At 39.3% G+C, this 23,431-nt stretch overlaps 1 protein-coding gene across 2 annotated transcripts in view; it reads right to left on the bottom strand.

The window, feature by feature from the left end:
• The window catches only part of MAML2 (mastermind like transcriptional coactivator 2), a 167,364-nt gene that overhangs the window by 87,078 nt on the left and 56,855 nt on the right, over window positions 1–23,431 (bottom strand). For both annotated transcript variants that reach the window (XM_063430524.1, XM_063430533.1), the window contains one exon: window positions 305–1,663. In XM_063430524.1, coding sequence (XP_063286594.1) covers window positions 305–1,663 — 1,359 coding nt within the window. The remainder of the gene's footprint in view (window positions 1–304; window positions 1,664–23,431) is intronic.

Below are 23,431 nucleotides of genomic sequence, written 5' to 3'. Positions count from 1 at the left end.
ATGGAGCAGCTGACAAGGTTATAGGTGATTTAGTGTAGCCGAATCTGTTAACACATAAATATTTTTTTACTGAAGGTGATGTAAAACTTTGTCATTCTCAAACTGGCATGTGCCTGGAGTGTTCCTTTAACCGGTGTTGTGCATTTGTGAATGTTGTCACTTAAATAACACTCAACAATTTAAAAACAGAATTTTTCCTCAAGTAAATTGAATGGATGGTTAACAAATTTATGGCTATGTATATGGCCTTGACTGTCATGTAAACATCAATTCATGAAAAGCAATTGAAATTATGTAATGTTACCTGTTGTTGATGTACACCCGGATAATGCAGTCCAGAGATTTGTTGATTCTGCTGAATTTTTGGAATTAACATCTTATGCGGAAAGGTTTGTGTCCTTGGCAGGTTCTGATTTGGTAATGGTTTTGCCTGTTGCAATTGTTCATGTTGCTGAGTTGCAGCAGAGCTCTGCTGTTTTGTGAATTGTAGAATAGGCTTGCTTTGGGAGTTTAAACCCAGAGATGCTTGATGGTTTGTTTGATCTTGATTGAAATGAAACAAAGGTTTAGTGTTGCCATGGTTTGGTTCTACTGTCGAATGACCTGAAGTGACCAAGTTCTTACTGGAATCCTGGGAGGTTTGTTGATTCATCATGTCGAGTTGGCTGCTGTGAGAGTTGGGGCTTGGTTTGTAGAGGTAGTTACTTATTACTTTTGTTTGACTTCCATTTACTGGTGCATCATTTATAGGTGTTCTGTGAGGACTCAACTGTTGTTGTCGAAAAGGACTTGGAACTTTCTCTTGTCCAAACGGCCTTGGTGGTGGGACGCTTGACCAGCTAGGAGATTGATTTGGCTGGTGTTGCTGAATTAAAGTGTGCTGTCTATTGGCTGCCATTTGTTTCAGTTGTTGTGCATGAGACAGTTCCTGCCAGTTTGCCAAACGGTTTGTACTGGAAGAAACTTGCGCTTGGTTCTGAGGTGCAGTAGTACTTTGTGAAAGTGTCAGTGATGTGCCAGCCATTGAAAATGTTGGGCCTGTAGAAGACGGTCTTAATTGTGGTGAATCTACTCTAGCATGATCTAAACCTTGTGGATATTCACTTTTAATTACTATTTTGTCCATTGGCAAAGATGTTGGCGTGTTTCTATGGTTCTGTCCCAAGTCAATGTTGAAAGGTTCGTCTTGTTTTATTGTAATATTTATCATATTTTGCAGCTCAATATCAGTCATTGGTGGAACTGATATATACGTAAGTTCATTAAATAGTTCCTGAAGATCTGGGTCCATAAGTTGCTCCTCTAATTCTTCTCCATATCTGTATAGATTGTCCTGAGACATCTGAGGATCAAAATGTTTGCTACAAGGCAGACTTTCCCCAGGTTCCTTCTTGATATCTTTTAACGTTAGATTAAACACGTCATTAGTCTCATTGCTTGTAATATGTGATTTTCTATGTGCTGATTGATTCATCGGCATAGTTCCACCAGATGATTGATTTAAACCTTCAGTGGCACGATAAACATCTTGAGATCCTGGAAGGTGTTCGTTCGTTCTTATTTTCTTAAAATCAAGATAGGCGCTATCCGATATGCCATTCGATCTGTTATTGTGATTGGCAGAAACATTTACTACCAATCTCCTCTTCAAAGAACCTTGAAGCTGAAAGTAGAACAATAAAAATGAGATTAGTGAAGCAAATTTCACTCTCCCCTAAAAACTCAGTCCATGAAAACACATACATTTATATATATGACCAGTCTTATGTCAAACAAATAGAACTTTAATAACTTACACAATGGTGAATATGTAAACAAAACAAAACATAATTGTTACTTTTGGAGCAAAAGGTATGATATAAATGTTTCTCACTATTAATACCAATCTTGCTTTCCCCAGGGAGCTTGGCTCTACACTATGTGGGCCCTACTTCCCAATGGCTATTATTTGTATCCCTCTGAGAAGCCAACAGGGATTCATTGCTAATATCTATAAAGAAAGGATGGGGAAGGGAAAGTTAGCTTTCTATTAATCTAATTGCTTATTTAAAAAAAAAAAGTGTATATAAAATATAAAAGTTGACTGTAACATTTTTAAGAACATGAACAGAGCTGTTCATTTCATTTAAATATGCAGTGCAGCACAGGGATGGCTAAACTTGCCCATGCAGATTTTTAATTAGACTATTCCCGACAATGCTCAGATAAGCCAGCAGTTAGTAAAGGATTGTGGAAAATGTAGAACAGGTTAATACACACAGAGGCAAGAAGCTTAAGGCACATGTCCGCTTTGGTCTCCGTGGTAAATCGTGCCTGAAGTTTTGCTGAACATCTTCTGAAGTGTAATTCACAAACATCTACACGACCAGGGTTATCCATCACTGGTTTAAGATGAGTCACTTGTGGCTTCTGGGTAACAAATATCTGTCAATAAACTAGATTATTATGAAAACACCGACCACCATAATGTAGTTTTCTCCACAAATTCAACTCAGAAAACTAACATGACTGCAAAATACCCATCACTGTGAAAAACTATCTAAACTGGTTATCACTCAAGACCAGATGTACCCTTCAACCTTCTTGATTGTTCACAACTGCAGTATCAGAGAATCTTATTTACTGTAATTCCGTACACTTCCTAGTCCACTCTGAAGGCTTTTTTTTTTCTACAAAAAGGATGTGGGTTGAACAACATGCTTACACAGAGCACCTTAAGAAAACATCAAATCTTCCACCATTGTGATATATATTAAAGAAGATCTGCTCTGCGTCTGCAGGCAACCACTACCTGAATTTGCTCTTATTGTTTCATTTTTTAATGTACATTTTACTTGAAAACAGTTTGCAATTGCAATGCCCATGTTTTCTGGGTTTAGCCTTTGAGCCAAAAATACATAATTTAAAGGAATCCTATAGTGCCATTTTCCTGGCACTATAGGCTCTTGGAGTGCTCCCCTCCCTCGGCGCTGAATGGATTATATCCCCTTCACTTACCTTAATCCAGTGCTGGGCTCCCTCGGCGCTGGTGACCTCTCCTCCCCCGCCGATGTCAGCTCCCGAGTGGAGCCGAATGCGCATGTGCGGCCAGAGGCGCGTGTGCATTCAAATCTGCCCATTGGAAAGCATTACTCAATGCTTTCCTATGGGGATCTTTTTTTAACTCTGGATGTCCGTGAGGATCGCGTAAGTGCCTCTGCTATGTTTTCAGCTGCAGGGTTAAAACTAGCTGGACCTGGCACCCAGACCACTTCATTGAGCTGAAGTGGTCTGGGTGCCTATAGTGGTCCTTTAACAAATGGCTTTGTTTTCTACTGGACAGGAGAACATTGTTTCACATTCTGCTATATACATTCAGCTGCTCATAGCCTCTTGTATACATGTTGTTCAAAGATAAACAAGATGTGAGTTTGACATTATAGAACTGAATAGGCATTATTTTATTCCAGGCGCATCAACATCACTAAAATGACAAATATTTAGAATTTGCTTAGTCTTATCACTGTATATCTAAAGCCATTCCAGTATACAACTGTTGTTTTACAAATAGATGCATCTAAAACAGGCAGTAATAGGGGGTATATGCAATCTGGGACAGAGTTTCTCAATCTACCTCTGATTCGAGGGACACTTCAATACTTCTTTCATTCTGGAAGGTAATGGCATTTGATAGGAAAAACCTTTCAACTGGGTGTAGCTACTGGAAAAAAATGGGCAGCGGTTACTGTGCCATGGCTTATATAATCTGTTACTAATAATACTTAGTGGAAGGAGGTTGAGAAACATTGCTCTGAACATTTCTTCCAACCGAGCGCAAACTATCAATATTTAAAGATGAAATACACAGGAACCTGTCAGCGTTTATTTCCACATAGCCTGAAGCTGTAACATGATATCAGCTTTGGGATATTGAAATTACTTCCAAATGCCGTCATGATAGGAAAGAGAAATTTAACTCATTCGTGTTGGTTCAGGAACAGATTAAAAGTGCTATCTCGAAAAGAACATTGTTCAAAAGCACATCCAGGGTCCCATCTCACCAGAGACACTCTAGCTGGTAATAAACTATAAGGATACCAGGACCACCACATGCTCTTCATGGTAATGGAACTTGCACTGTTACTGTGGACATGGAACCAGGAGATATTTATGATGACAAGACTACCAAGGCCTGAATTATAGAGGCATCGGCAAAATGAATACAAGGCAGGTACATGTCTGAAAAAAAAAAAAAAAAAAAAAGAATGTAGCTTTAAACATTGTGATAGTTCTTTACCCATCACACCTTTCTCTAGGTTTTATTTTCTCTCTTAGCGTAATTGTCCTGGTTGTCTACCTGTACGCCCTCCCTTTCTCTACTTCTACTACTACTTCTAATTCCCTAGCTCTCAAATATCTTCTTTTTTTTTCTTCCCCATATCAGGGCACTTGTCCTTGTTCCCCAACTTTCCTTAACCTTTCCTTTTTACTCCATCTTTAATCCAGTTTTTATTTTTCCTGTCTATTAAACATTATTACCATCTTAAAGGACCACTATAGTGCCAGGAAAACAAACTCGTTTTCCTGGCACTATAGTGTTGATAGGTCCCCCCCACCCTCAGAATCACCCTCCCGCCGGGCTCAAGAGGGGTTAAGGGGTTAAACACTTGCCTTTCTCCAGCGCTGGGCTCCCTCTGCACTGGGGACTCTCCTCCCTTTTCCGATGTCATCCGCCGAATGAGCATGCGCGGCAAGAGCCCCACGCGCATTTAATAAGTCCATAGGAAAGCATTTCTCAATGCTTTCCTACGGACGCTGGCGTCTTCTCACTGTGAAAATCACAGTGAGAAACGCGGAAGCGCCTCTAGCGGCTGTCAATGAGACAGCCACTAGAGGCTGGATTAACCCATAGGTAAACATAGCAGTTTCTCTGAAACTGTTTACAGCTGCAGGGTTAACCCTAGATGGACCTGGCATCCAGACCACTTCATTGAGCTGAAGTGGTCCGGGTGCCTATAGTGGTCCTTTAATCGAGCAATATTTATTGGTCCCTCCTGTTGAGCTTGAATCTCAGTTCCTATGTTCTATAGTTAACTATATGTTATATAGTTTACTATCTTTTCTACCTCTCTTATCTGTTCCACCTTAGACAAACATTACTTGATTTTGATCTACTAACTAGAAGAACACTACAGCATTAGGAGCTTAAAGCTGTACTCCTAACATTATAGTGTCCCTCTGCCCTGCAGCCCCCCCTGTCTTCAACATCAGCCATGTAAAGAGTTAAACATCCCTTTAGACATTTACCAGACTCCAGCGCCAATGTCCCTTGGCACTGGGTCAGGTTCTGCCTCCTCTGACTCTGTGAAACTGCAGGAAGCACCTCTAGTCTGGTCTGCAGGGTTTAGGGGACAGGGACACTGTACCCAAACCATTTCAATTAGATGAATTGGGTCCCTATAGTGTCCTTTTAATTTCACATTATTCATATTCTCTATTCTTTTTCCCCCTCCTGCAATTGCTCTGATTTTCTCTATACCAATCTCTTTTTTTCCCTTATCTTCTTTCCACTTCTCTGTAACAAGATATTTTTACCAAAACTGATGGGTATGATCAAAATAAGTTAGGAACCGCAGAAGTAGGTATCTGCAGGACAGGTCCATTCTATATGTGAAAATTGCACAGAATTCTTTGAATTGCTTTACAGTTGCTGATATATATATATATATATATACACTGTATATGCGTTCTAGAATTGCAATCATTATTATACACCAAAACAATATTATCAATATTATCAACCACCCCAACATTCTTTTTTGTCATTAAATGACATTAACAAAATATAAAAGAACCATGATATCAAAATAACTAAAAAAAGAAAACAAATACACAAAATATCCTGTACGGTACATTAACTGGAAGCAAAATGTATTTATTTTCCTGGAAGTACTAATGAATTTATATACTCTTACATCACTCAGTTGGATTTCCAGCCAATCCCAATGCAGCACTCAGAATTTCTCTTAGAATGTCATCATGAAGTTTAATTCTGAGCTCTGCATGCAACTGATTATCTGGAATGAGCATGAGTTCACTAGCCACACAACCGATATCTTTCTTTCAATGTAGGGATTGATGGTATTATTTAGGGCCACTTGGGTCCAGCAGTGACATGGTCTATAAGAGGCTTAATCTTATGTCTCAGTTCTATGAAATTACAGACATGAGACTATACCATAGGCCAGTAATAAGGCATGCATTCTTGGTTAATTTGATCAGTAAGGTCTTGCATGGTGCAGTGATGGCGTGGTAATCAATAAAGGATGCAGCCTATGGTTAAACCACACAGAGCACTGATAGACTGGCAAAAACACCTCCTAACTGTTTTACCCTTCACGGAGGGTTACTAAGTACTAAGGGGAACAGGGACACTGCACCCAGGCCACTTCGATGAGCTGAATGGGTCTAGGTGCATATAGTGCATCTTTAATCCAAATTTATATTACCTGCACTACAATCACTATTAGTGCTATGCATCCACTGAACAATATATCAAACTGTTCCCTGCCTTCTGAGAAGATAGAAATGATTGAGACAAGTAACAGTTTTATCAGAGCTTCTAGGACATTGCTCATTTCATCCCTAATTACTCTATTACGTTGTATACCCAAAAACCATATAGCCTATTCCAACCACATCTATGAGTGGCAAAATTACCAGGGGCTTCAACCCAATGTTCAATTTTTTGGCACCTTCCACATATATTTGGGCTCCAGCCCCTGTCAGTCACCCCAGCAACACTCCTGGATCCAATACTTTGTTTGAGCCCAATGCTCTTCCCCATTTCCTTCTTAAATGATTGCCAAACTGCCCTTTGTTTCTGCCCCTATATTTAGTAGTTTTTTTCAGGAATTATAATGCAACATGGACAAAAGTGATCAGCCAAAGGGACTGTGTCCATATTTCCTACAGAAAATTGATTTCTCCTAGCTAAAGTATCACATTTGTAATAAAAATTTTACCTAACGAAAAAAGATTTTTCTACACTCGGTGACCAAAGGTTAACATTGGAGACATTTATTACACAACGCCACGGAATCTGCTGGCGCTATATAAATAATAAAATAATAATAATATAATTTTAATGGGAACTGTTGAAAATCTGACTTACTTTGCTCATTATATAAAACATATGCTAACAGTCTGAGTAGGTACAAAGATATCAAAACAAAGTCATGAATTGCTAATTCTTATGATTCATTTGTTCTTGCAGATTTTATTAATTAATCAAATGTCTTTGAGCAGCAAAGCAAGACGAGGCATTTTATGTTCTAATAAAGTCAAACATCTCTCACCTGCCCTGTTGCTCAGCTGGACATCTGGTGGGGCGTGCGGATAAAAATCGGCTTTATAGCTTGGCACTGGCACGAATGGTTAAACTATGATCATTTTTAGCATGTTCTATATAATATTATTGTTAACTCAATGCTGAAATAATGAACACTTGCATCACCTGACAGGCTAGGTGCTTTGTATTATAATTATAAAAGAAAACTTTTTTAATATTCTTTCAGAATTTTTTTTTTATATATATATTTTAAACATTTGATATTGCACTTTTTGACTTTACGGCTCAACATTTTACAGGACAGAAAGGTTATATTTTTAAGAGTTCAGGATTAACTGAAGCAGATATCATGGTGAAATTACATAAATACTTAATAGGAACTGACAGTTTTCTGTTGGTGTCAGTTCCTCTTTCCCTCATCCCAACTATTATATATAAAAGCATAAGTTTATTGGGGTATTGTATGCAGAAGGGGTAAATATAAAACATACTTGTCTAAGCTGTAGTTCAGGGCAATTGAGACTTCCATTTCCCAGAGATGCTCTGTAGGTGTATGTATGTCCATATTCATTTTCTCAAAATGTGCCGTTATATGCAGTCATGTGCATGAAATTATAAGACATTTTAATATTTTGAATTTGCATAAAATGCCAGGCTGTGCCTACAATACATTAAACTCAATGCAAACTTATATGCAGAATATATATATATATATATATATATATATATTTATTAATTAGCTATTAAAATGTGCCATTACATCAAAATATATAGTTGCAAGTTCTAAGTTATAGGTGTGCATTGGGGAAACCGTAAGATTGGCAGAAGGATGCAGATATAAATTGTTGCGATAAGATGAGTGCTGATGACGGAATGGAAATTGTCTTACATACAGGTATATTTTCTAAGACAGTCTGTACGGTGCATGCTAGGGAATTATAGGCCTGCCATTTTGGGTTGAATAGGCCATGCACAGAATATCTCAATGTCCAGATTCCAGTGATTGGCATTGGCAAGGCACATTAAAGAGCAGACAGGCAGTAACTTCACAGCATATTTAGCAATCCGATCATTAATTAGATAGGATTGTTTTGATATCGAGAGGCTAAGGTTACATTTGGGGGGGAAACATACATTCATTGCTGATTAGCTGTAGCCAGCAGAATGCATAGATTGAGATCACAAAAATGGAACTCTGCGTCTGTAATGAATAAATGACCGCAATCTGATTGAAGACTAAGCCTGGGGATCTAAAACAACAATAAATCAGGCTTTCAAAAGACTTCGGAGATAGAGATTTGTAGGGATAATGTTTGCAAAGGACATAAACTAAACATAGATTAGTGGAAACCATGGCACAGGCCTAATTTTATGTTCTCTAATGCATGTAGCATGACGCTCATTTTCAGAAGTTTCCAACATTAATAATGTGTAATGCCCGTTCAGAAGTTTGGGAATGCCAATTAGACCAAATTGAGGCTGTCAGATTTGCGGTGAAAACGTTTGCCTTTACTGGTCCGTTTCTAGCTGTCGTAAAACCCAAACTATGTGCGTCATCCATTTAAGCTGCTAGCTTAGTAAAAACTATTTTATTTATTTTTAACTATGTGTGTGAATCAACCAGTTCTTACTCCTGACATTATTAATGACACCAGATGCCACAGCACCTATGCTTTATATGTTCCTGCCAGCTGGAGTCATTTAGTTATGGTACCCTCGCATACTTGCATGCGCACTTGTATAATTTGACACATCTAAAATGATGCAAGAGATTGGTACTCTACCGACACATAATCCAATATGGTTCTGGCTACCTGTTTTGGAATGTTTTTGATAATATTCTGTTGGTAACTTGTTGTTTTACTTTGGCTAGTTCTTCGTGGTTCTTGATTCCTATTTTCTGAGACCTAGCTAGTATTTTGATTTTGTGTTTCTCTGGTGTCCTACAACACACATCCTATACCTGCAGGAACCCACACATATGCTCCTACGGCCTCATGAAACCCATCATGGTTTTCTACACTGCAACCAAACATCATGGCCAGTCATCAAGGCCACCGACAACACCTGAATGGCTTCAGCGGAAAATAGTAAGTTGTAATAAGGGTAGCAAGGATTTTCCTGTAGCATATAGAAATTATTACAACATATGGAGATAATGATGTCTATAGATAGTTTGTACTGGTCCCACAGTCCTACACTCCAGAAGGACACAGTGTTATTACACTGAATGGAATGGAATATCAATTCAATACAAAGACATATCCTGCATTGTAACCATTACCATTCGAGCATGGAAATTTGGTGGAATACCCTTAACACATAAAGGTGCTGTAGAATGGAATCCTATATACAATGTGTCAAGTTATCCACAACACCTTGAGTTCAGGGATCCCCTAAACTATGTGGATTGTCACCTAATGCTAAATACCTCTATAATCTTATCACTTACACAAAGCACTCCCTAACTTTAACTCTTTTGGTAAAAATGGTGTTGAGATGACTTTGCCTTAATATATAGCATTATAAAAGTGCCACTCAAACACTATTTTGAAGGACACACCATTTTGAAGGAGATATTTCAATGGACACCCAACCAATTTACCCTTGAATTTGAAAGACCTTAGGATTAATCGGTGGTGTTTCGAGTGCAGTTTGACAACTGTTGAAAATAAGCCGTCCACAAATATTCATTGTTTACACAACAGTTGAACTCTTTCTAACTTTCTAATGTGGAAATGCTCATAGTTGTATTCAGATGAATTTCTCGAGTGATCCCATGTGTTTTTGTAATTAGGAATATTAAAGAGTACCATAGTACTAAATAACTGTATATGTCAGCAGTTATTATTTCCCAAATAAAGACCTATTGGCAAATACAGAGGAACTGCCTGGTCAACAGCCCAGCTTTAGAAAATGTACACCCCACTGGGATACTCGTGTCTGATGGTATGTGTAAGAAAACATTGCATGATATTTAGCATTGCGTGATTTTTAGAATGGCATCATATGACTTTAATAAACCAGTGATATTTCTAACGTTTATTTCTCTCTTTTTATTTTTATTTTTTTACCTAATTTGACTTGTCTCACAAAACACAGCTTGTATCCCCCATAGAGGGCCACATTCTCCATATTCCAATTTATATTATAACCATATGAAATGAAATGATCTTAACTTCACCATCTGTTGAATAATAGCTGTTTTCTTATAATACTCAGTAGACCGAAAGCATACACCGGATTAACTTAGGGATAGGTCTGCAAAAGTGACAATGAATATACGTCTTATTAAAGGTCAACGTGATAACTGCTTTAAATAGTGCATGTGTACATTGTATATGCAAACTGAGGAGGGGCAACATGTTCACGTATGGCAGTGGCCAAGATACAGGCATGCTCCATTTGAGAATACAATTTTTTATTAGTTTTCTGCATACCACAGGTAACTAGCAGACTCCCCATGACCAGAATGCTTCTAAAAAATGCACTACAAGTTATAGCTAATAACAATGATGATGATAACAGCAGAGTATTATCCAGGTGAGAACATTTCGTAGTTTTCGAGGAAGTCCTGGGGCTCTGTTTTTTTTTTTTTGTTTTTTTTTTAAGGGAACAACAGTTTTGATTTGGTCATATTAGCCTGAGAGCACTGGCTGCATGACCCAACCACTGTCTGAATTAATAACTTGCCATTGGGGACATGTGCATGCATGTTAAAATGGGCAATGGGCCTGATTTAAAATGGTCTAAGGCAGAATTTGGCATGGATGGAGTTGGGCATAATGTTGACATTCCATGGATGTTGGAAAGTAACACACAAAATACAGTATAGTATCACTGATTCCTTTAGACTAGCGTGTACAAACCTTACGTTAACAGCTGGAAAGTGGCTGATACAGGCACATCTGTAGGTGACCTTGAAAGGAGCACAGAATTTTTTTTTCCAGGGTAACGCTTAGCACATCATTTGGTTAATGATACATTAACATAAAACTAGGATTATGATCCCGAAATAGCGTTTGGACAGCATTTTTAATATAACAATATAGAAAAAGAAATTAGGTTCTCATAGTGGAGTGAAAGATTTCTCTCATAATCTCTCACACCTTTGCATATTCTCTTAGAGTGGCATAACTTTGCCAAATGTACAAATACCCATCTTCTTCGCCAATCTCAACAAACATCGGAACAGTTACTCGGCTGGTGGTCTTTCTTCCTAAAAAGGTGGCTGAAATGTTTTATTCTGTTAGAAGTATTACATGTCTGGTTTGTTGTTGTTTTTTTTGCCTTAAAAACCCTGCCACCTCTTCTACCAGCTTTATCACCCTCTCTAACACGCAGTCTGGAGAAGGCTCTCTATCACGCACAGTCATTTGCATAGAGCCAAATCTACTTTATTCGCATAAACGATAGATTGAGGAAGTGGTTTTTGGAGGAGCTACGGAAAGGCTCACACTGCATTAAAAAAAAAAAACAATACAAAAGTGTCTGCTGTAATCATTCTCTCGCTGGTGAATTATTTAGCTCTGCCAGAACCCTATTGGTGTTAATCTCTATTCAAGGAAGATGTTTTTCAAATGTGGAGTATTCAGCCAAAAACTCATTGAAGCAAACCTATGCACTTTGCAGTAGGAAGCCAGCTGTGATCCTTAGTAAAAAAAATTGTGTATAAAACTTTCCAGTCAAGAAAGACACAATCACTTAATAAACCTGAGTGTGGTAAAAAAAAAAAAATTGAACAACCCACAAGAAAAATAGGGAACTGATAAAAAAAACAAAAAAAAAAAAAAAAACTTAACAATAAGCAAAACAATGTTTCCAGCTTTTGTACTCAAAGATTTTAAATGATGGCAAGCATTTTAAAAGGGAACTGCCATTTCTTAGGATTCTTAGGAAAACAAATTACATTTAGAAATTCACATCTCTTTATCCTGCAACTGGGCGCCTCCATCTTGGCTCCCTGTCAATCATTGTTATAGGCCCTGTCCTTTGTACCTGGCAGTCAGATAAAAGTGCTGAGGTTTAACCCCTTAACCCCTTAAGGACACATGACATGTGTGACATGTCATGATTCCTTTTTATTCCAGAAGTTTGGTCCTTAAGGGGTTAAGGAGCAAACTTCTGGAATAAAAGGGAATCATGACATGTCACACACGTCATGTGTCCTTAAGGGGTTAAAGATGTAAAGCGGGATGAGTTCTAAATAGATGTGCAGCTCTTGTTTCACTGGTTTCCGTGGAGATTGCACCACTTGTAATTTAGATCACAACACTTTTATACATAATCTAAAATGGCTCCCTTTCTCCCCCTCCAGCTCAAAGCCCTGGTTGTGTCTGGCCTAAACTAAATTCTGACATTATTTGCTAAATCTTTAATATCCATTTTAAAGAAAACAATGATTTTAAATAGTTACTCAATGGTGTAACTTCCAGAGAAACTACAGTTCTCATTCAACATATAAGCAAACTATATTGTGCTAAAAAATGGGAATACTATTTTTTTTTTTTTTTATCAGGGAAAACAAAATTTATATGGAAAAAAAAAATAGAACAATATTTGTTTAAAATGTACCCTGTAATAGGAAAGCTGGGACCACTTTGACTTCAAGAGATACTCCGGGCAACAATACAACTTTAATACATTTGGTAGCTTTTGGCCTCAGTAATATGATAGTTTATAGAATTAAAAGCGATACTGTGTACACATCTTTGATAAGGAAATCTGTCAATGAAAAATGCTAAATAAAATTCCATGTATTTTGAATCTCTAGAGTATAAGTTCTTTCGAGCAGGATCCTCATCAAACTATTGTTACTGTAACCATTAGCAATTGTCTAATTTACTGTTAAATGTGCCCATTGTCAAGCACTGCGGAATAAGTTGGCGCGCCGCGCTATATAAACCGCAATAAAATTAGAAAGCCCGGTGAATATCGCAATGGTGTCAGCTACTCTGTAGCCTGTTTTTTGTTTGTTTGTTTTTTTCACACTTTTCACACATAACAGTGGTGTATAGGTTTACATTCATAAAGTTGGATGCATTGGCAATACAGTACAACTGACTAAATAGAAAAAACACAAATAAGAAAAACAGACTTATTTTGTAAAAACAGCTCCTAACATCTTTAAGGAGCTCTGTATAGGCACTGGAAAGTCTGACCAGAATCCCAGAGGTATTAGTGGCAATAAAAGTAGCAACAGTCTCACTCTTTGTATATTAAAACCTACGGTGGAGGGACATCACAAACAGGAGACACTGTGTGCTTTACGGACCAAAGTACTAAACAATCAAAACGTAGGTTTATCAACGGCATACATGGTGGTTTCACTCGTAATACAAAATAATCTTGCTAAAAAATGAACGTGCTGTAACCAAGAATCATATAGACCTACCATATATTTTCCTGTGAATTTCATAACACCAGAGTGTCCCTATTTAGGAGGGACAGTCCCTATTTTGGGCCTAATCCCTCTGATCTCTTTTTATCCTAATATCCCTCTTTTCTTAGAGCTCCATATTGTTGGTGCGTCTGATAACAGAGCTCCACAGCAATAATACTCCCAGTAATGTGTCTTTTAGCTCCAATAAATGTGTTTAGAAATCAGTCTGTGTAAATAAGATACTTTGTTTTTGTTCTAAATTGCATTTTAGTTGCATAAATTGTTATAAGAAAGTAATTTAAAATGTCTCAGAACAGCCCCGTCCCTGGCCACACCACCACTCACACCCCTAAAATGAAAGTGTCCTTTTTGTTAATTTAAAATGTTGGGAGGTATGCATATATCTGGTAATTAACACCAGTGAATAGAGCATTGATAATTACCTATAACATTTTAATGTTTGCAAATCTGTTCAATTTATATGATTGTATGCTAAAGATTTATACTGAAATCACAATACAGTTCAGGCACAGCCAGGGCACTACCACAACAAAACGTCTTACATTCGAGTGGCAAAGGTTTAAAAATAATTTCATGAAGTATTACTTTACTGAGAGGGTAGTGGATGCATGGAATAGCCTTCCAGCTGAAGAGGTAGAGGTTAACACAGTGAGGGAGTTTAAGCATGCGTGGGATAGGCATAAGGCTATCCTAACTATAAGATAAGGTCAGGGACTAATGAGAGTATTTATAAAATTGGGCAGACTTGATGGCTTGAATGGTTCTTATCTGTCGTCACATTCCATGTTTCTATGTTTCTATACCTTGAATCATATTTTTTTCTCATACTCCTCTACATACTATCAGGGCTATTTACTAAACTGAGAATTTAAAGTGAATTTAAGGCCAAAGTAACTAAACTGGAATTATAGCTGACTTGCAGAATTTTTCCGGTTTGGCTATTTCCACCTTACATTTGAAATTCACTTTGAATTCTCACTTCAGTGAATAAGCCTGTATGATCCATCGCCCCCATTGACTACCCTCCAAATCAGCGATGTTCCTGTTCAGTCATTGCGAAATCCTTTCACAGGAACATATTCTTTAACCGCAGATTAAATAGACACAGTGTGGCTCTCTTGACACCAAACTCTCACATAATCAGCATGCAATCTGGAAAATAATCTCAAACAGCAGAACTTGCATTTATTGAATCAAAAATCGATTATTTCCTTCACGACAAGATTATGCTGCACTCCTACAACTACAACTCTCAAAATAAATCACCTTGTGTTAATTTACCATGTTTTACTCCTTGTGCCAATCACCTACATTCTATCACCACATTATCTGCCCAAGATAATGTCACTCCTTTCAGGGAGGAAACGTGGGCTGAATTTTGTTTTATTAATTAAAAAAAACAAAACAAAACACTGTCCACCTCTCTCCTCCCTTCAGTGTCATTGCATTGCTTCTGTGTTCCACTTTCCCTCTTTTTGGTCACGCTAAAATACCCTTTAGAGTACTGATAGATTGCAGATGGATCAACTAAAACTCTCCACCGTTATTGCACGGTATTTGCCACTTGGATTCCACCAACAAACATTCTACTCTTTACAATGACTGATCAGACCACCCCCCATCTATTTGTGTATATTACAAAAAAAATTGCCAACATGTCCTGCACTTTTAATGTAAAACTCTCCTCTGTTATAACACACACCTTTGCTAACACATGGATGGTGACTCTCAATCCTAAACTATTGTCTATTTAAAGAGTTACATAAGATACCACAAGCCCCAACACTTACATTTCTATGATTTTGACTACCTAGCCAAAACTCCGCACATCATATCCTGTGTTCTTCCATCTTATTACATGTATCTTCACACTGTACCTTGTATCTCCCATCCCTCTTTAGATTTTCAGCTTGTGGCCACAGTTCTTTAAACTTACTACGTTTGTTTGTGTTTGTCTTGGAGACGGAGGTTGTTAGAGCTTTTATTTTTATCTATAATTGTACAATTTGTTGGCATTTAATACATTAATGATAGAACAGTCTAAAGTGTAGTAGGGGACTGCAATAATTTCATTTGTAATTCACCTTTTGATTTTATGAACAAAATATAAAGTTAAGGAGTATGGAGTCATGCTAGAAATGAGCTATTTCAAAGTTAATTTGAAGAGCATGTGAACATCACATCTGGCAGTAACTGGAGACTTGGTTTAGTACAAATACTCTTGATAACAGACATCCTATCCTGACGACAGGAGATCTCCATCTGCATCTTGGTACATTTGAGAGAAAGGATTAGACTTGTTAATTTGCCTTTTTAAAGCATTTGACATTTGCTGCTACTACAGAAATTGTCATTTTTTTTAGACTGAAACTCTCAATACTCCAGAACTAAATTTATTGTGGCTAAAGGTGATGATTGTTATAGTCCAATAGGCCAGGCCGAATTCACCCTCCTTGCTGCCTCAAGACCAGTTTTCTTAATGCACCATCTATATATATTGAGTGTCAAGGCCACAGTCCTGGATGAAACACAGAGCAAGTCCACAAGTACACTCTACCTCTAACCTCAACACTCTAAACCTAACCTGAGTCTTCATTAACACTCTAACCCTAACCTCCATCTTCATTAACACTCTAACCCTAAACTGAGTCTTCATTAACACTCTAACCTTAACCTGAGTCTTCATTAACACTCTAACCCTAAACTGAGTCTTCATTAACACTCTAACCCTAACCTCCATCTTCATTAACACTCTAACCCTAAACTGAGTCTTCATTAACACTCTAACCTTAACCTGAGTCTTCATTAACACTCTAACCCTAACCTCCATCTTCATTAACACTCTAACCCTAAACTGAGTCTTCATTAACACTCTAACCTTAACCTGAGTCTTCATTAACACTCTAACCTTAACCTGAGTCTTCATTAACACTCTAACCCTAAACTGAGTCTTCATTAACACTCTAACCCTAACCTCCATCTTCATTAACACTCTAACCCTAAACTGAGTCTTCATTAACACTCTAACCTTAACCTGAGTCTTCATTAACACTCTAACCCTAACCTCCATCTTCATTAACACTCTAACCCTAAACTGAGTCTTCATTAACACTCTAACCCTAAAGTCAAAATCAAATCCAAAGTCAAAAACCAGAAGAAACTTGAATCAGGAATGCGCTCTCGGACAACCACTAGGGACACCACGACACGGCAATGAGGAAAGGTAATTCTAGTTTTTTTTACCTGCTTCACCTTTGCAATTGGCCGGGATCGCTCTTTGACCCCAAAACGTGCGCGCGGTGTGTGTGTGATGTCACGTGCACGCCAACTTTGTCATTCACGTGAGCGGACGTGGGGGTATAATGGGTCGTGGATCCGCATCGGCCGGCGTCCATTAACATGTCTCAAATGTTAGTCAGTCTTCATTAACACTCTAACCCTAACCTGAGTCTTCATTAACACTCTAACCTCAACCTCTGTCTTCATTAACACGCCAACCTTAATCTGAGTCTTCTTCATTAACACTCTAACCCTAACCTGAGGCTTCATTAACTCTCTAACCCTAAACTGAGTGTTTATTAACACGCTAATCCTAACCTGAGTCTTCATTAACTCTCTAACCCTAAACTGAGTGTTTATTAACACTCTAACCCTAACCTGAGTCTTCATTAACACTCTAACCTCAACCTCTGACTTCATTAACACGCCAACCTTAACCTGAATCTTCTTCATTGACACTCTAACCCTAACCTGAGGCTTCATTAACTCTCTAACCCTAAACTGAGTGTTAATTAACACTCTAATCCTAACCTGAGTCTTCATAAACACTCTAACCAAACCTAACCCTAAACACTAAACTTCATAACACTCTAACCCTAAACTGAGTGTTTATTAACACTCTAATCCTAACCTGAGTCTTCATTAACACTTTACCCTAACCTGAGTCTTCATTAACATTCTAACCCTAACCTGAGTCTTCATTAACACGCTAAATTTAGCCCGAGTCTTCATTAACATTTCAATCCTAACCTGAGTCTTCATTAACATTTCAATCCTAACCTGAGTCTTCATTAACATTCAAACCTGAACCTGAGGCTTTATTAACATTCTAACCCAAACCCTCAGCATCATTAACACTCTAACCGTAACATGAGGCTTTGTTAACACACTAACCCTAATCTGTGACTTCATTAAAACTTTAATCCTAGCCCATGGCATCAGGGCCGGACTGGGAAAAAAATTCGGCCCGGGCATTTTTTTATCGCAGCGGCCCACTAAGAAGGGGGCGGGGCAGAGGAGGTGTGTTTTGTCATCATTAATGACAAACACGCCCCCTCTCAAAGTGAGCATGTTGGTTCAATGCTCTTCCAGGGCAGACCATGCGCAGAGCTCTGCTGAAGAGCTCTAGCATGAGAAAAAAGCCCTGTATTTGTTCTGCACAGCGCAAGCAAATTTAATAACATGCTTGCACTCTGTTTCCTTGCAACTTGTCTCTGGTGTCTCTATAAATGGATACCAGGAGACAAAAATGCCAGGAAAGAGTATTGTGCATGTTTTTGGAGCCTGCCATTGTGTGTGTGCAGAGTGAGCTGATTGTGATATAAGGTCGGTTTTAGTCGTGTTGTGTTTGTGGTGTAATGTAATGCATATGTGGCTAGGGGCTGAAGAGAATGTGTGTATATGGGATGTAGCAAGAGTGTGCATACAGGCTATAGTGTGTGTGTGTGTGTGTGTGTGAATATTTATATTTATATATATATATATATATATATTATATAAATATGTTTGGAAGTATTGTGTATGTGTGTGGTGCAGTGTGTGTCGGGGGGGGTTCTGTGTGTATGTGAGGGGTGCAGTATGTGTATGTGAGGTGTGATGTGTGTGAGGGTGCTGAGTGTGAGGGTGCTGTGTGTGATTGATTTGTGTGAGGATGCTGTGTGATGTGTGTGAGGGTGCTGTGGGTGATTTGTGTGTGTGGGTGCTGTGTATGATGTGTGTGTGAGAGTGCTGTGTGTGATGTGTGTGTGGGAAAGCTGTGTGTGATGTGTATGTTAGAGTGCTGTGTGTGAGAGTGCTGTGTGTGATGTGTATGTTAGAGTGCTGTGTGTGAGAGTGCTGTGGATGATGGGTGTGAGAGTGCTGTGTGTGTGATGTGTATGTGAGAGTGCTGTGTGTGAGAGTGCTGTGTGTGATGTGTATGTTAGAGTGCTGTGTGTGAGAGTGCTGTGTGTGATGTGTATGTTAGAGTGCTGTGTGTGAGAGTGCTGTGTGTGATGTGTATGTTAGAGTGCTGTGTGTGAGAGTGCTGTGTGTGAGAGTGATGTGGATGATGGGTGTGAGAGTGCTGTGTGTGATGTGTATGTTAGAGTGCTGTGTGTGAGAGTGCTGTGGATGATGGGTGTGAGAGTGGTGTGTGTGTTTGGGGAGGTAGATAAAAAACAAGTATGCATTATGTCCCCCCCTCCCCTCTTACCTTTTAGCCTGGGAGGGGGGGACCGGAATGGTGGTATCTGGGAGGGGGGGACCGGCACGGTGACACCATCCCTGGTGGTCCAGTGGGTGAGTGAACTCTAGCCTGCGGGCTAGAGTTCACTCTCGCGAGATCCGGTCGTTGCCATGGCAACGCGCCGGATCTCGCGAGAGGAACCCAGCGGAGCTCCAAGATAGAGCTCCGCCGGGTCCTCTCCTGGCTCCCTCCCTCTCTCCCCGCTGGCGGCCGGAATACACTGTATGTGGGCCGGTGAGGGAGATCTTTGATCTCCCCACTGGCCCATCATTGAAAACAGCGGGGCCGGCGCTCGGATAGTGCCGGCCCTGCATAGACCAGCAGGCGAGATCCTGGGACTTCCCCTGCCGGCCTCGGCCCCACGGCCATCGCGGCCCACCGGGCATTTGCCCGGTGTGCCCGATGGCCAGTCCGGGCCTGCATGGCATCGTTAATACTCTAGCCCCTGGTGTCAGTAATACTCACTAATACTATAACCGTAGCCATAGGTATCAATAATGCACTAACCCCTGGTCTCACTAATACCCTAACTGTAACCCTAGGTATCATTAATGCACTAACCTCCAGTAGGCTCCCAAGCCAGACAGCAATAGTGGATTAATGGCATGATTGCAATCAGAAAACCCTATGTGAACCCGTTTTTTATATGCCTTCCGAACATTATTGTTGCAATATTTGCATCTGGCATCATTATATGAATTACTCTTAGATCTTTACATCTTCACATGTTCTGAAAGAGTCTGGTTGTTAATTTAATGTATTGTGGTTTACAAGGGGTTTGTCAGCTGTATTCCCACGTATATTAGCCACGGCCCCATTTATATAAGTTAATTTATCACACCGCATACAAAGACTGAAGAAAAAAATAACCAGAAAAAAAAAAAATGCAGTTAAAATATCACTGTTCCAGTTCAGTCCTTGTAAAAGGAACATTAAGTAAATGTAAATACATGCTGGTAACCTAAAGCAAGATACAGCATATTTGTGGTTAGTCTGCATTCTCCTATGCATTGTGTTTCTGATTGCACTATACAATATAGTACGGGCTTTACGCAGCGTTCTATTCTCACGATCTGATAATCCTTTCAGCCAACAATGACTTTGTACTTTGTGGTTTAGAATGGATGAATCTCATGATGTAGTCTGAAAGTACAAGTCATTAGGGGAAGCCATGCATACAGTCTAACATTATTTATCAGCAACACACCTTTCTTGTGAAAACACAGTATCAGTTTACTTAACTCCCCTCCACCGGCCCCGTAATTACTCCACTGAAAGTACTTAGTATCAATCCATTTCAACCGTACAGTGTTACCAGGTTCATCGTGTGTCACAATAGATGACTTTTCTCTATATATCTAAGGCTGTTCTGGGATTATCTGGTGGTTTTTGAAGGTGACGGACTCCATCCTCCCTCAATTTATTGATTAGATGAGTTTTCAAAAAATGATTTGAAATTGATTACCACAATCTATTGAATTGTGAAGATTGCTAACAATTCTATAAACCATAATGCTTCTTGTTGCATCAAAGGTCTCCAGCATACATGCAGATATTGTTCCCATTAATGGGACATTATAGTCACCAGAACAACGACAGCTTAATGTCGTTGTTCTGGTGTGTATAGAATGTCCTTCCAGGGTTTTGCTGTAAACACTGCCTTTTAAAGAAAAGGCAATGTTTACAATGCGGCCTAAGGACAACTCCAGCACTACTTGAGGTGCCTCCTCGGTCTGTGCTGGGCAAAGCACTGACGTTCCTCGTCTCCACATTCTGCATTGAGGTGCTGAACGCTCCCCGTAGAGATGCACTGATTCAAAAGATAATCTATTATAAGCTAGCATTGTAGTTGAGACAAAGAGCTTCATAACTGTGTATTATGACAATTAAGAGCCTTGTCAACACTTTCTGAGTGTATTCTAAACCTTCCATGGATTTCAGTAGTATCCTAGTGAGGTTAATGGTGATTGTGGCCAAAAAGTTCTCAAACTTTTTAGGTTCAAGGCAATATCTGGTGGTCCGATGGAGAAGCCCTGGTGATCCCAGTGGTGAACTTCCAACCTACATTAGGCTTTGACAATACAGGAGCTTGGATCTATCTATCTATCTATCTATCTATCTATCTATCTATCCATTTATCATTTGTCTGTCTATTTATGTATCTATGCATCTATGTATCTATCTATCTATCTATCTGTCTGTCTGTCTGTCTGTCTGTCTATCTGTCTGTCTCAAATGGCACTTCAAACACATGCATTAGTGTAGGTTTCAAAGTTCCACACGTTCACTAACATGTAGAAATAAGAGTTTGAGTTTTTAAATAATCAGGAATTGATAAACCAATTTCTTTCACATTAGCTATATACACTTCATGTATTTAATGCTAGTAAAATTGGAGTTCAGTTCCATTCCCAGGAAATATGTGGGGCGTGTTCTACCCCTTGTCCTCTTACAACTTCCTATGAATTTGCTCAGCTGGCTTTGATAATAATAATAATAATAATAAAAAAACTGTGGGAATCTTTCTTTCTGTATACATTAGAAATTCGCCAGGCCTCTGCACTAAAGATTTACTGCCAGGCATAGAGGCACACACTCACAGATGGGGAAAGAACGCTAAGCAAGGGACGTAAGATTATTTTAACTACTATTCAGACACAGGCGACCTCTGACCTTCCAGCTGCTGTGGTCTCTTGGCACCGTGAAGTTATAGTATTTAACAGCAGCCAAGAAATTCAAATGTAAAATAACTTTATCATATAGTAATAGAAATGCCAACATTTACACAAAATGTTGATTGTATAATTTTGGAATTGTCAGCTCATTTGGGCAGGGCCCTCTTCAGCAACTATATCAAACACGTTTTGTTAGAATTAAAGGGACACTATAGTCACCATAACCACAAGAGCTTCGTAAATACTGCCTTTTTAGAGAAAAGGCAGTATTTACATTGCTGCCTAGTAACACCTCTAGTGGCAGTCCCACAGGTGGCCACTAGAGGTGCTTCCTGGGTCAGTGCTGCACAGTGCTCTATAAAGAGATGCTGATTGGCGCAGCGTTTTGCTGTGCATGCGCAATAGCCTACCAATGCTTACTTATGGATTGATGATCTCAGCCGTGGAGGCAGGACCAGGCAGGGCCAGCCATGGAGAGACCAGCACGGTGTGTGGGAAAAAAAGGTAAGTAAACTAACCTTTCGGTCACCTAAATTATTAGACTAAGCACTATAGTGTGTGGAAAACATGTTTGTATTCCTTACACTATGATGTTCCTTTAATTGTTTGTTATTGTACAGTGCTGCGGAATATGTTGGTGCTATATAAATACAAGTTATTGTAATTGTATTGCAGCAATACATCGTATTGAGAAATACAGGTTTGGCTCCATCAACTCAGTGGATGACTTCTGTCCTCCTTTATGTCTTCATTCATTCTCATTACCCAAAAAATATTTGTAGTCTAACAGCACGCCATGAATGTATGTGAGCACTGCGGATTTCCCCACTGACCCATGAAGGCACACAGCGGGGCCGGCGCTCGAATAGTGCTGGCCCAGCATAGACCGGCAGGGGAGATCATGGGGCATTTGCCCGGTATGCCCGATGGCCAGTCCGGGCCTGTCTGTACCAGTGATGCATCGGAGTGGGACACAGCTACAATAACAAACATGTTTTGAATGATGGGATTCTTTGAGTAGCTGGGCATTGGGTGATAGTGTGTATTTAAGCAAGACAACAGGAGGTTGTGATTCTGTGACCTAGTATAATAACGAACTCTAAAAATCTTATACGCACATATCTCCGAAAATTAAAAGGTATGAACCTCTGAAAAAGGGGTGAACTTTCCAAAATGGGGGGGGGGGGGGGGGGGCTCTGCTGTTGGCCCCACTAAAGGCTGCCCCTGCACAGAGCACTTTTGAAGTGTTCTGAGCCTGGGCTACATATCCTAAAGTAGGTATGCCCAATAGTTAGATCCCAAGTTGTTTTAAAACTACAGCTCCATGATGCTTTGTCATTCTAAAGGCAAAGGATCATGGGAGTTGTAGTTCTACAACATCTGGGGATCTACAACTTGGGGATCTACAACCCCTGCCCTAAAGGAATGATGTTCAGTGCAAACGTTTATAATGATGCGCTACAATTGCTGAAAATCCCTGGTGTTACCAGAGTCTGGAAATTGAGGTAGAAAACCAG

The sequence above is a fragment of the Pelobates fuscus genome, chromosome 1 (assembly GCF_036172605.1).
Source record: "Pelobates fuscus isolate aPelFus1 chromosome 1, aPelFus1.pri, whole genome shotgun sequence".
Taxonomy (NCBI): Eukaryota; Metazoa; Chordata; class Amphibia; order Anura; family Pelobatidae; genus Pelobates; species Pelobates fuscus.
Note: the sequence above shows the minus strand (reverse complement) of the source record. Positions and strands in the feature narration are given on the sequence as shown.